General features: G+C 43.3%; 1 protein-coding gene across 1 annotated transcript in view; it reads left to right on the top strand.

The window, feature by feature from the left end:
* Positions 1-204: 204 nt before the first annotated feature.
* slc25a26 (solute carrier family 25 member 26) overlaps positions 205-12,552 on the top strand; it is a 54,810-nt gene continuing 42,462 nt past the window's right edge. The window contains exons 1-5 of the mRNA XM_085776143.1: positions 205-370; positions 1,714-1,870; positions 3,726-3,844; positions 11,149-11,253; positions 11,984-12,031. Of these exons, the coding sequence (XP_085632269.1) occupies positions 338-370; positions 1,714-1,870; positions 3,726-3,844; positions 11,149-11,253; positions 11,984-12,031 (462 nt within the window). The 5' untranslated portion in view covers positions 205-337. The remainder of the gene's footprint in view (positions 371-1,713; positions 1,871-3,725; positions 3,845-11,148; positions 11,254-11,983; positions 12,032-12,552) is intronic.

Consider the following 12,552-nt stretch of genomic DNA (forward strand, 5'->3'; position numbering starts at 1 on the left):
AATATTATTATGTAGAATTCTTGTATTAGATATTAAAATATGTCAGCACTTTTTTTTTTTAATTAATAACTGGTACGACGGGGTGGCTGCAGTCAGATTGTGTTTATTTCTTCCTCGGTTACACACTCTTCTGTGAGAGACGCCAGTGAAACCAGCAGCACTCTCTCGAAGGCATTCGACGTCACGTGACTAGCGTGCGTCACGGCGTAACGCGGAAGTACTCCAAGCAATATGGCAGCGTCCTTGACAGGCATGTTTTGATTTGGGTGCAGTGTCAAACCATGCTAAGGAGTTGTGGGTTTGACGGAGCGGACCGGTGACAGACAGAGAGCGGAACATGGAGAGACGAGAGTTCGTGGCGTCGCTGGTGGTAAGCTGCTGTTTCCGTGGTAACTGCTCTAATACGAGCCAATAATGTGACCAGGCAGCTTCTCCTGTGACCACAGCTCATCACCCCGATGAATGAACACAGTATACAACTAGAGCTTAAGCTATAGACTGTTTTCTTGTTGAGTATATGAACTAAAAAAGTATGAACCTCTATGGAAAATACATTATCAGACTAGAAAGGAACACAGTTAGATCACGTGCACCTCTGAAGCCTCGTGCACACACAAATGACCTTTTAATTGCTCTTAATGATCCTCAGGTTTTTCTTAGCTCAGCAACTGTACAAACTTGAAAACAGTCTGATTTCAAGGGGAATAGAATAGCTAATTTTGTTATTATGAAGATTATCACAGATGTGCTGTCAGTCAAGTTAACCAGTTCTATTTGGTTTTATTTACTATTCTCAGTGTGTTTAAAGTTACCTGGAGCTTCTGACACTTGTGCTTGCAATAAGTCATGAGGAATGAAATAGCTCAGCACTGAGAGTAAGTGAACAGAAATAGACACACATAATGTACATTATCAGTCTGAGGACACTCTATATTACCAGGGTTTACAAAATAGCAGTAACAAACAAATAAGCAAACATTACAGCATCTTTCAGCATATATCTCATTTACTTCCAGACTTGAGCCATAATGATGCATGCATGTATTTTTCTCTTTCTTTCTTTCTTTCTTTCTTTCTTTCTTTCTTTCTTTCTTTCTTTCTTTCTTTCTTTCTTTCTTTCTTTAACACACACATCAATGATTGAAAGCACGTCTTTGTATCATTTTGGCGTTAACGGGCCTTAAAATGCTCCCAATTTCAGTAAATAGTTTGAAAACACATTTCTAGTTTGTGTTCACAGACAAATTGAAAAAAGTTTCAATCAAATCTTGATCACACAGGGTGCCATTCTCATGGATCTAGACAGCTGTGTTCCCCTAAAGCAGCTTATTGTTTTGATTGTGCAGCTATCTGTCTGTCTACCCAGCACCATGTAGTGTTTAGATCATAGTGGAGCATTTGGCAGAGTTCCCCCCCAGGATTTGGTAGAAACCCTGCAGAGTGATAGAAAGCTAAAAGAAGTATGAATTTTGGACTTAACATTGCTGGCCAAAAATATGGTGTGTCTGTTGAATGCATGATTTTGATTGAACAATAACAACAACTATGATGTTAGTTTTCTCTGTTTGTCTGTCGGTTTCTGTGCTGCCCTCAAGTGGCCGACAAAATCAATTAATTCAGGTCTGAGTAAGATATCTGAATCTTTGTACCACTGGAATCCAAGTGAGTATATCTTCAGCTCTGTGTCTTACAAAGTGATTTGATTCTCCCCAGGCGGGAGGCTGTGCGGGGATGTGTGTTGATCTGACCCTCTTCCCCCTGGACACCATTAAGACCAGACTGCAGAGTCAGCAAGGCTTCTACAAGGCAGGGGGCTTCAGGGGCATCTACGCCGGGGTCCCATCTGCTGCTGTCGGCTCTTTCCCCAATGGTAAGACACTCATTTTGATAGCTGGATGTATGTTGTATGTGAAGGACGTTTTCTCAGAGGTACACACTGAACAATGTACTGAGACTCAACACTGCACTGTGTTGGTTATAATGTCCACAACGTGTTTGAGTTGGATGTTTTGGAGCTTCATTTCACTGTTGCACATTAATTTATTTTGTTTACTTCTCGCGCCTCGAGTCACAGTGCAGTGATAATGAGTTAGAGTGCTGGATCGCTCTGACCACTTTGAAAGTTCACAATCAAATTAGTTTTCGTTCTTTGCTTTGTTTTGTATTATGAAGTTCTCAGCTTGCATCCTCATTAAATCAGTTCATGTTGTGAAAAAGTTCTGTTTTACATTATATTATATCATACATGCATATTTGTTTCTTGTTAAAGGTGTACAGAAATGGCCGTTTGTCCTGTTTGTCGCGCCGAGTTGTCACGAGCTGCAACACGAGTTTACCCGAGTAAGGAAAACGAATTTGATTGGTCGTTATCGAGCGGGCGGGATATTCAAAGCTTGGGGCGAGCCCGAGCTCCGCGTGTGTGTGCGTGTCTCAGACGTTTGAATGACGGATTACGGATCCAATATCAGTGGCTGGTGAATCGTGTACAGGCTGACGTATAATCCGTGCGCCTGCATTATCCAATGCGAAGAAAAAAATACACACTTTCATCCCGGATTTACTCAAAAATAGAATTTTGCACAAAGTTTGGCCTACATCGTCTGATAGATGAGTTATTACACTAATTTTATGACCCAGAGTGGGCTTAAATTCAATTTTCTTTTCTGTACACCTTTAAGAATGTTTTGAATGAGGAAACATATCTATGGTAATGTATGATTTACAGGAAAAGCCAGGAGTTAGATTTTTATATTGAAAGCAACATATTGAACACTTTTTCTTTGTACATGATTATATATCCAACATACTGACAAACTTATTAAAGGCCATCACCTATCACCACATTATGTCCAATATACTGAATTATTTTCAAGAATCACCTTGGATTGAGGTGACTCTCTTTAAGTATTACACAAATTTGTAATAGTGAGAGGTGGTCTGGGCCACACAACAGGGTCATCTACTCAACTGACGTCCTCTGTCACAGTTTCATAATGAACCAAAAGCCTTTCACAATTTCAGTCTTATTTCATTTCAGAGCTGTGTGCAGTGCAGTGATTCACTCAGCCCCTCCCTCCCTCTTTCTCTCCCTCTCTGTCTCTCTCACACACACATACACACAAATACACAAACAAACACACTGACAATGGCCCTGTCTGTCATAGTTGGACTAGCTAAAAACCAAAAACACATACGGGTTTATTTGCATAGAGCGGGGGAAGTGAGACCGGATCACAAGTGGTCACTTGAGACACATATGGAAACTGGTTCTAATACCAGGTGTGAACTGACGTACTAAGAGCTGTCCACTCCTGGTCGGACCACAGTCACACCAGACGCATCTTAATGCCAGATCTGACCAGGGCCAGAGCCTGAGCCCTTTTTCATGAACCCCTCTGGTGTCAGAGAGAAACCGACTAAGACAAAGACGTGTGAGTCACATGTTGTGAGGTTTGAATATAATTTATCCGATGCCGTTTCCTTTTGAATTCAGTTCTTCTGCACGATGAATTTATTTGAATAATGAAAGTAAAGCCTGAACTTTTCCCCCACAGGGACACACACTTTCTTAGCTTTTTACCTCTATTGCACATAGTGTGTAGACACAGACACACACACACACACACACCTCAGTGTCTCCCTTGTCAGTGGTAGTGAGGGATATTAATTGCTGTATGCTGGTTGACTAATGGGCCTTAAATGGCTGTGGTTCTGCTTGGTTTCAGCTGCTGCTTTCTTTGTCACCTACGAATGCACAAAGTCCCTGCTTGGCGCTGGCGGAGCCCTCGCAGCGCCACATGCGGCACCTGTCACTCACATGCTGGCGGCCTCCCTGGGTGAAGTAGTAAGTCTTCGTGTCCCTCATTCTCCCAACTTTTGTTCTCCAATTTCTCTCTTCCAGTAAACCTTAAAGCCGTGCCGTTTGTGCGTGTTTAATTGAATCTCAGCCGTCCTATGTTTAGAAGGCCCACTGACCTACGCACTTGTTGTTGCTCTTCCGTTCCACTTGCTGCTTCTTTCCCACTGAATGTAACTCCCAAATGAGCCCCACGTTGCGCTAAAGTTATTGCCTTTCAAATTTCACAGACAAACTATACAAGGGGGCAGCGGGGGAGGAGGGGGTGGATGTGTGGTTTTGGCTCTAGGCCCCCACGGTCCAGCTGGGGGAGTTACAGAGGCTTCCTCAGCACTGTCCCAGCATTTCCCCTCACCAGCTGGGTAAATAAGCTCTCATTACTGCCTATTGACTCATCTACTTTCCCAGCTCAGGCCCCCAGACTCTGCCAATTTAGTCAGGGGAATTCGAGCTTGAAAGTAACGAGGAGCGGCGCAATTTCCTCAGCCCATCCTCTCCCAATCACTCGCAGTCAACCACAGAATCTGAGCCATATGGGGGCCATGGGTATTCGCGCTGGCATGAATGGATGAGGGGTATGGAAAGAGCGATGCCCCCCCCCTGCCTATACCACCCTGGTTTTCTGCGAAATACCAGGTTTTCAGTATTCATTGCTTTTGGATGGATGTAATTTAGCCAAGTTTTGCATGTTTATGAAATGGGATTATCCCACATGGGAGGGTCGTTGCTGTGCTGAGTTGATCTGCGTCTTGGCGTGTGAGCGTTGGGGAGAGGACATCATGTTACTCCCGGAGTTGGTGCAAATTCAATAAGCATTTCACCTGTTTTGGATCATCTTGTTGTCATGATAAACACAACCATGATTGGGTGATACTGTAGGAGCACACTTAAAAGCCTGCACATTTTTCAACTTTTTCTCTATGGCACAGCACAGATGAGTGTAAGAGGTGAGCCTGAGGTTGCCGCTACCTTTAACCCCTTTCCTGCTGTTCTGGATTTGAGCACATCAAACACTTAAATCCTCAGAGTTGAGCTGAGCAGAGCAGGGGCGGCATCCCTCCGCATTCTGGCAACTGGATACGTCTTGTTCAAAGGGAGTAATCTTCAGGCTTAGCAATGAAAGGTCTACCTTAGTGCTGCCCCCGAGTTGCATGCAAGGCCCTAATTGCCTGTGCTATGATGCAACTGCTGCCACATACGATTCTGCGTCTCCTCACTCACTGCTTGTGACTTTTAATTAAAAGTTATTGCACTGAGGGTCTAACAGAAGTGGTGGCAACCGGAGTAGCTTAGGTGCAATAGATTTGTTTTGTCTGTCGCCATAGTGATCACATGGTTAATCAGTTAGCTGATAAACAGGAAATTGATTAATGAGAAAATAATCTCTGAGCAATTGTTTAATTTGCTTATCAAGCATAGTATGTCTTGAGTTTGAAGGTGTATGCTCTTAAAAGTTTCCACCTTTTGAAAACTTTAGGATGGTGGGTCAGACAATACAATGTTTGTTACAGATGAATAACAATAAAAAAAAAGAGCTGACATATAACCTGATACCAGTACCTGTAGATAGTTGCAGCCCCCTTCATATATTGGGTTGTCTCATTTGATTGGCTGCTGATCATCATTGGCTGATTTTTATTCAAACTACATGGCAAATAGATTGTAATTAATGCTGCTAGTCACTTTTCACCTTAAAACCAATCGTTTGGGCTTAATATTCTAGTTGCACTGAGACGTAATGGCCGTTGTGTAGTGTAGTCCCGCCTCCCGCCTTGTTCAGTGTGTGAGACTGATATAATGTATTGGATTGAAGTTCTCTGCTCTCTTCAACCTCAGTCCAAAGCTGAAGCACAAACCACATGGATGCCAACATGACTCCATCAGATTTTCAATAGCATAATATTTCATCTTCCACTCCTTGTTGTACTCTAACTCGTACTCTCTTGTACTCTAGCTGTTCTGGCAGTGTAGGACGACAGGGCGACTTGGTTTCTTGGGGTGTTTCTCTGTAGTTCTTCCTCCTTCTTGTCTCTCTTCCTGGGAGCAGCTGGGTGCTGGCAGGCTTTGACACACATGGAGCTTGAAGAAGAAGAACTTATATTCGGTCTTTTACTGACTTCCCAACTCTGCCTCCTCATCAGCCTGTGATCCTTTCCCCAGGAGTCCATTTAGTTGTGTTTTACCAACTGTTTCCACTCTGCAACATTCGCAACAGAAGCTTGATGGGACTTAGTGCTTTGCTAATCCCATCCCCAAGCCTCCCTCTGTGGAAGATGCGCTCGACTTGGCACTAACTCACGAGATGTGGACTACATTCAAAGTCTATTATGATCGTACCAGAGGAAGTTGTAGGTCAGAATTTTATTCTGCATGAATATATGAGATGGGAATTGAAAGAAAGAAAAGAGAACACTTACACACAGTTCACAATTCTTTATAGTCAAGCCTTTAGGGTGATTTATGATGGGTGATCTGCCTGCACTGAAACAACAAGCTTCACCCACTCTGTATTTGAAATACAGGAGGATTATAATATAATTATTTTCAAAATAAATTATTGATCTTAAAGCAGAAGTAAGTGGTCCGGTCGTTTTCGCTAATGCTGCGTTCCAGGCAGGCTTTTGAAATCGTAAATTACAGCTTCAAGTCACAACTTACGCCTTTGTAGCGTTTCAGGCAACCCACTCGTGTTTTTCCGACCTGTTTTACCGGTGAAAGTCACTATAACGGCCACTCGTAACTTCCGACCGTTGAACTCGTACCAGATCGAACTGGTACCACTTCACGGTTGGAAAAATACGAGTTTCCTTGAACGCACCATAACAGTCCTCGTCGCTACGTCACCACATACACGGCGTTCCTTGGCTGCACACACAGCCCTGCATGCCGTTCTCTCTCCTCATTGGATAAAAACTGTAGGATACGATAAATGTTTTCTCCTCGGCTCAGAGCAGAGCAGAGGGACTGAGAGACCCGTGTTTCAGACCAAACACTCTATGTAAGTGATTGCTGTCGGAAGATATAACTATTTAAGACTTATATTAACACAAATATATCACTTACTTCTGCTTTAATTTGCTCAATCATTAAAATTCAGGTAGTGGGAATAGACATGGTCCATGGATATTGGGTGTAAATTTACTACAACTTTTGGACAGTGGTCTTCAAATGACAACATGATTACCATTTCTAACCTACTTAACGCCTGGCTTATCTTGAACACAAAAGCAGGACTGCAGAGACGGAGAGGGGGACAGTCGGAAGTTGTAGAGGGAAATAACAAGAGGGTCAAGACAATGAGAGAGATACCCCCCCTCCAACCTCCCCCTCCCTCGCCAGAAGTGTCCCGGTGTTTGTGTGACTGCAATGGTGGGACGCTCCCATAAAGAATGTGTAAGCTGATGCCGTCTGTCAGGCTCTAGCAGGCTGTTATCCAGCCATTAAATCAGATTTATCTTCATTCCCATTCGCTCGACGTCTGCCCTGAAAGCTCATTTGTCAAGGCCAGGCGGCGGGCTTCTCCCGCATCTATAAACCCCCCGCCTCACCACCACGCGTCTGTGGGAGGATGTACTGGAAAATACAGTGTGACATGACAAGATAGGGGGACAGAAAGAAGGAGGTAGCACAGGGGAGGAGTTTTTTTGGGGGGGAGAAACTGGCAGCCACTTAACTTGGCACTGAGAAATAATCCATGCATCGCCTTTGAGCAGCGCCACGCTCTGTGATTTATTGGCTGTTGTTTCAAAGTTGGAGACACACACAGTGTCCTCATCTCTTCCCCTTTTCTCCATGACCTTTTTTCTTCCCTCTCCTCCTGGCTTCTTCCTTTGTCGTCTCATATTTCAGTCTGTCTTTGCTACTATGATGCATTTCCAGGAATAGGCTTATGATCAGGAACCTAGAAAAGTCATGGGAATTTGATGCTCGTACATATTGTGGCTACAAAGGCTTTACCGTGTTGCCACTGAGATTTCAGATGTGATGTTTGTGATGCGAAGGTTCTGTTATCCCGACACAGGTTAGTGTAACGACATATGAACATGGTTTTAGGGTATTTCTGCTCCTGAACACATTTCATCATCATTGTGGTGACATGTTGAGATGTGTTTAGTAAAAGTTTAAGTCAAGATAAACAAACCTTTCTGATGGAGGTAATTTCTCCATTGGTTTGGGTATTGTTAAAGTCAGGCTCTATCTGGCACTTATATGAAAATAATTTTACATTCTGCTCAGTTATCACCACATTGCACATTTTTAATTGGATTTTTCCCTCAGTTATTTGCTCGTCAGTTTCTTTATATGTGTGATTGCAGAACTTCCTCTTTGGCAACTTGCTGGTGAATGCAGTACATTGTAATGACAAATAACCCCAAATAATTAAGACCCAAAACCAGTTGCAGCCTGAATACTTTTCTTTTTCTCACCTGTTGTCTCTCTGTGATGCAGAAGAGTAATAACAGCCCTGATTGACTGACCACTGTGTCCTGATGGCCATGAGCATCTAATAGAGGGATGGGGGCGGGGGGGGGGCAAAGGAGCGGAAGACAGAGGGATGTTATGACTCCATTTGCAGATAGATTCGCTGGCTATGCCGATAATGTGTTGCGAGTCACCGCTAATTTCCCATTCCTTACTGTTGTTTTGCCAGTGATTGAGCACCGGCTCCGTACTGCGTTGTTTGGCGGCCATTGCTGGAAATTGAAAACACGCTCTGTCATTTGGATTAACAACAGCAGGCCAAGGGAAACTGAAAGGCTCCAATCACAGGCAGACAGCCTCCTAATTAACACCGCCTGATGGATCCAACAGCTTGTAAATAAAGATGAATGGTAGCAGGAATTTAAAAGACCGCCAACGGGTTTATCATAAGTTTACAAGCCAAAGCGCTGAGAATGAAGGGCGAGCAAAGTAGGTGAGGAAACAGGCGTCTTTCTTCCTGTCAGCCTTCCACCTACAGCCCTCCTCTAAACGTGAGGCAACAAGATTGCTTTTTAATGAGGGGCCCCTTCCTACAGCTTGTATTCCTTCTTTCTTTCCCTTTTTTTTTCTTTCATTCTCTCTAACATGATAGCGTACTGCTTCTACATCACCAGGCACGATGTGACTCTATGATCCAGACTTTCTTTCGCCCCAGCCTTATTTTATCATGGCCCGATTCATCACCACTGTTTCCCCCATTTGCTGAGATCTGAGATGGCCTCAGAGGCTGCACACTTCATCTTCTATTCACTCAACATCCTTCTCTCCACCCCCTGGCGCACAAATTACTCCCAAATAAACAATGTCCCTAATTTATTTGGTATAATCTCTGCCTCATTCTGCCTTCCCCTCTGCAGTGACAAGAGAGGAAAGGCCGTCTCCACTCCAGGCCCCCCATCCAATTACGTCAGTAATTACTTGTCATAGCCACTTTCTTTCTGTTTAGCTGGCTTATTCTGCTCCTTTGGAGAATTGGTTTGGGGAAAACATGATATACAATGTATTATAAATGGTAACTTGACCAAAGGGAGGGTAAATGGGATCTCTGAGATGGATGCAGCCAGCGTAGTAGTAGTTATCACAGGGGAGCGATGCAGGGGAAAGTTCGGCCACTTGGTGGTACTGTTGCACCGTAGTTGGGTTGCAGCTGGAACGTGGTCACACTCACCTGAAATACCAATGAGCATAGCACTGAAGTCTCCATAGACACTCATTCAGATGTTTTGTTTTTGCTCTCAGAGAACGAGGTTTCTCTATTTGCTTTGGCCTGCAGCTAAAGTGACACAGTGAAGATAGAGACAAATACAAAGATTTAAAAAGTAATTGATAGTTTACGGGATGTGTTTTTTTTTCTAGAGATACAGAGCAAAAACTTTGCCTGTGTAGTTCATATGTGATCTCTGCTTGGTCTGTGATTTCACTTGCCTTGCAGCACTGCTGACTTATCCCTTCTCCTTTGTGCTCCTCATAAATTCACGTTCTCGCTCATGAGGCGTCCTTGGTGTCTGGTAGAGGAGACGACCGAGAGGACGAGCAGCTGACAGAGATGAGCCCTTTAACAGCTGTCGTGGTCGCCTTTTCTCCCCACTCGCAGAACACAGCGGCAGAACTTTATCCTCCGGGGTCCGTCCGCTAAAAAACTTCTGCCGGGGTTCCCATATATGTATCGCTGAATGGAGAAGGGGTGAAACACAAAAAAGGGGGATGCATTTCATCTTTATTGCATTGCCTCCATCACTCTTCCTCCCTCTTTGCTCCTCTGCTGGCTTTACGTCGGTGAGGTGGGGCGAGGGTGGCACCGGCAGACTGGCATCTGTATGACCGAGGGGAGTCACAGCAGGGGGGGTGGCTCACCAATCGCTCTGTAAGATTGCTTGCCGTTAGCCAGTGCTTCTGCTCCGATGCAGGATAAATGGGAAATCAAGTCGCCAGGTGGGCAGCTGTGCCTGCTTGCCTGCCTTGAGGGCGATGGGAGTTATGAAGCATAAATATTCATGTCTATCTTCACTAGCTGTTGGCAGTCCATATTTTTGTTGACATATGGTGGATGAGTTGTAACTTTTAGTGGGAAGTGTGGTTACTGGGGTGTGCAGTGCAGGAGTGTCTGGACCTATCAGTGTGTTTGATGGAAGCGCGTGTTGTTTGGACACAGACACACAGTCGGTGCGATGACCTTTTTCTCTGGTGCTCAGGTGTCATGTCTGCTACGTGGACCGGTTTTGTTAATTGGCCCACTTGCACACTAACTAAAGCACTTGTTAACCTGCCAGCTCCATGTAATTGCTCTCCTCCGGCTGTGACATATCATGGCCACCTGCCACATAGCAGAGACATACACGGGGGCTAGCATCATGTACAGCACCTAGTGGAGCAGTGTGCGAGGTGGTGATGAGTCTCTGTTCACACACACCGACCTGCAAATTTATGCCAAACTGTGTATACACTATACAAAGTCCTCAAGAGGCAAATACAATAGGTGCATCTCAATAAATTAGAATATCATGGAAAAGTTTGCTTATGTCAGTAATTCAACTCAAAAAGTGTAACTAATACATTATATAGATCCATTACATACAGAATGAAACATTTCATGTCTTTATTTATTTAGTTTTTAATTTCAAAGGCATTTTTAATATGAAAATGTTGCCCTCTGAAAAGTATGTCCATCTACCTATATGTACTCAACACTTGGTTGGGGCTATTTGACTTGAACTACTGGAAATTTCCATGATATTCTAATTTATTGAGATGCATCTTTTATATATTGAGATTGTAGTAATGTGCTGTTTTTGGTTCTCTCCGTCCTGTAGGTGGCGTGTCTGATTCGGGTCCCCACAGAGGTGGTCAAACAGAGGACGCAGGCTTCTCCATCATCCACCACCTACCGCATACTACTGGGTACACTCAAAGAAGAGGTACATAGCAATCAAAGGCACTTTTTTTGTGTGTGGTTTTGGTCATCATTCCTATTGGTGATTATAGCACTGTTGGGCAAAGAGGTAGTCAGAAGATCAAAGAAATCTCACCTAAGGACTACACACAAAATATGGAAGGTTGAGGATGTGCTGAAAAAGAACATTTTAACATATCTGAAAAGAAAATCAGCTCTGCAACTGAAGGCCACACTCAAAAGATCTGGAAAGCATCAATTTGGGAATAATAGCAATACACTGTTGCACAGTCTTTCCTGTATTGTGGACCCAGTTGTCTGCTTTGGAAAGGTAAAATTGCCACCAGGGTCTCAGTCAGGTCTAAAATCAGGGTTTCAGTTGATGTTAAACCATCTGACAGGTGTTTTGTCTTGAATATACCAACATGTTCATCCTAACCAAGTCATCAGCAGCTACTTTGATGTGCAAAATGGAAAAGCCCATAATTATAAAAGTTAGAAGGTTGTAAAAACTGGCTTCATTATTCTTTAATCCTATATTTTGCACATATAAAGTTTGACCACAGGCCATAGGTTGTTGTAAAAATGTTTGTCTCTTCAGCTTGGATAAATATGATGTATTTTTTGATACGGTGTCTGCTATCCAGTAAATATTAATGGCTTCTTATATTTTCAGTTGATCAAATCAAAACCAGTCAGATGATATTAAATCAAGTGTGCGTGTGTGTGACAATTGTGTGTTTCTCTCCGAGCAGGGTGTTCGGGGCTTGTACAGAGGATTCGGGAGCACAGTTCTCAGAGAGGTAGGATTCATTCAGATGTTTTTTTTTTTCTTCCTCCACTCTGTCTTTCACTCACTCACTTCTTACCTGCCTGTCACTCATTTGTGATAATGATCAATTGCACAAAGCAGATCACATGCATTCTGTTCGTCCGTCTGTGGTTAAGTTCAGTTTGTACGGTTAAGTGAAGAACATCTTCCAGATCTTATTGAAATCAATTTCACGAGTTTATACTAAAGACAATTAGACGACTCCTCAAAGGCTGCATAGTGAATTCTTTTTGATAGGCCGGACTAATATTGAGAGTTTCCTTCTGCTCTGACTGAAGACAGTTTAATTTCTCTTGGGCTTTATTGAAGTTGGAAATATTGATTTACAGTTTTTTTCCCCTCACTTTCATCTCATTCAATTACTTTTTACTCAATTACTCTTTCATCTCCCTTGTTCAAGACGCACTCCCTTCTATTGGAAGTACATCTGATTAATTAATGCAATTAGTTACGTTATAAATGCAAAACAAAACAAGGATAAATGAGCATCGG

This window comes from Trachurus japonicus, chromosome 5 (genome assembly GCF_045865225.1).
Source record: "Trachurus japonicus isolate A0001 chromosome 5, Traja_1.0".
Classification (NCBI taxonomy): Eukaryota; Metazoa; Chordata; class Actinopteri; order Carangiformes; family Carangidae; genus Trachurus; species Trachurus japonicus.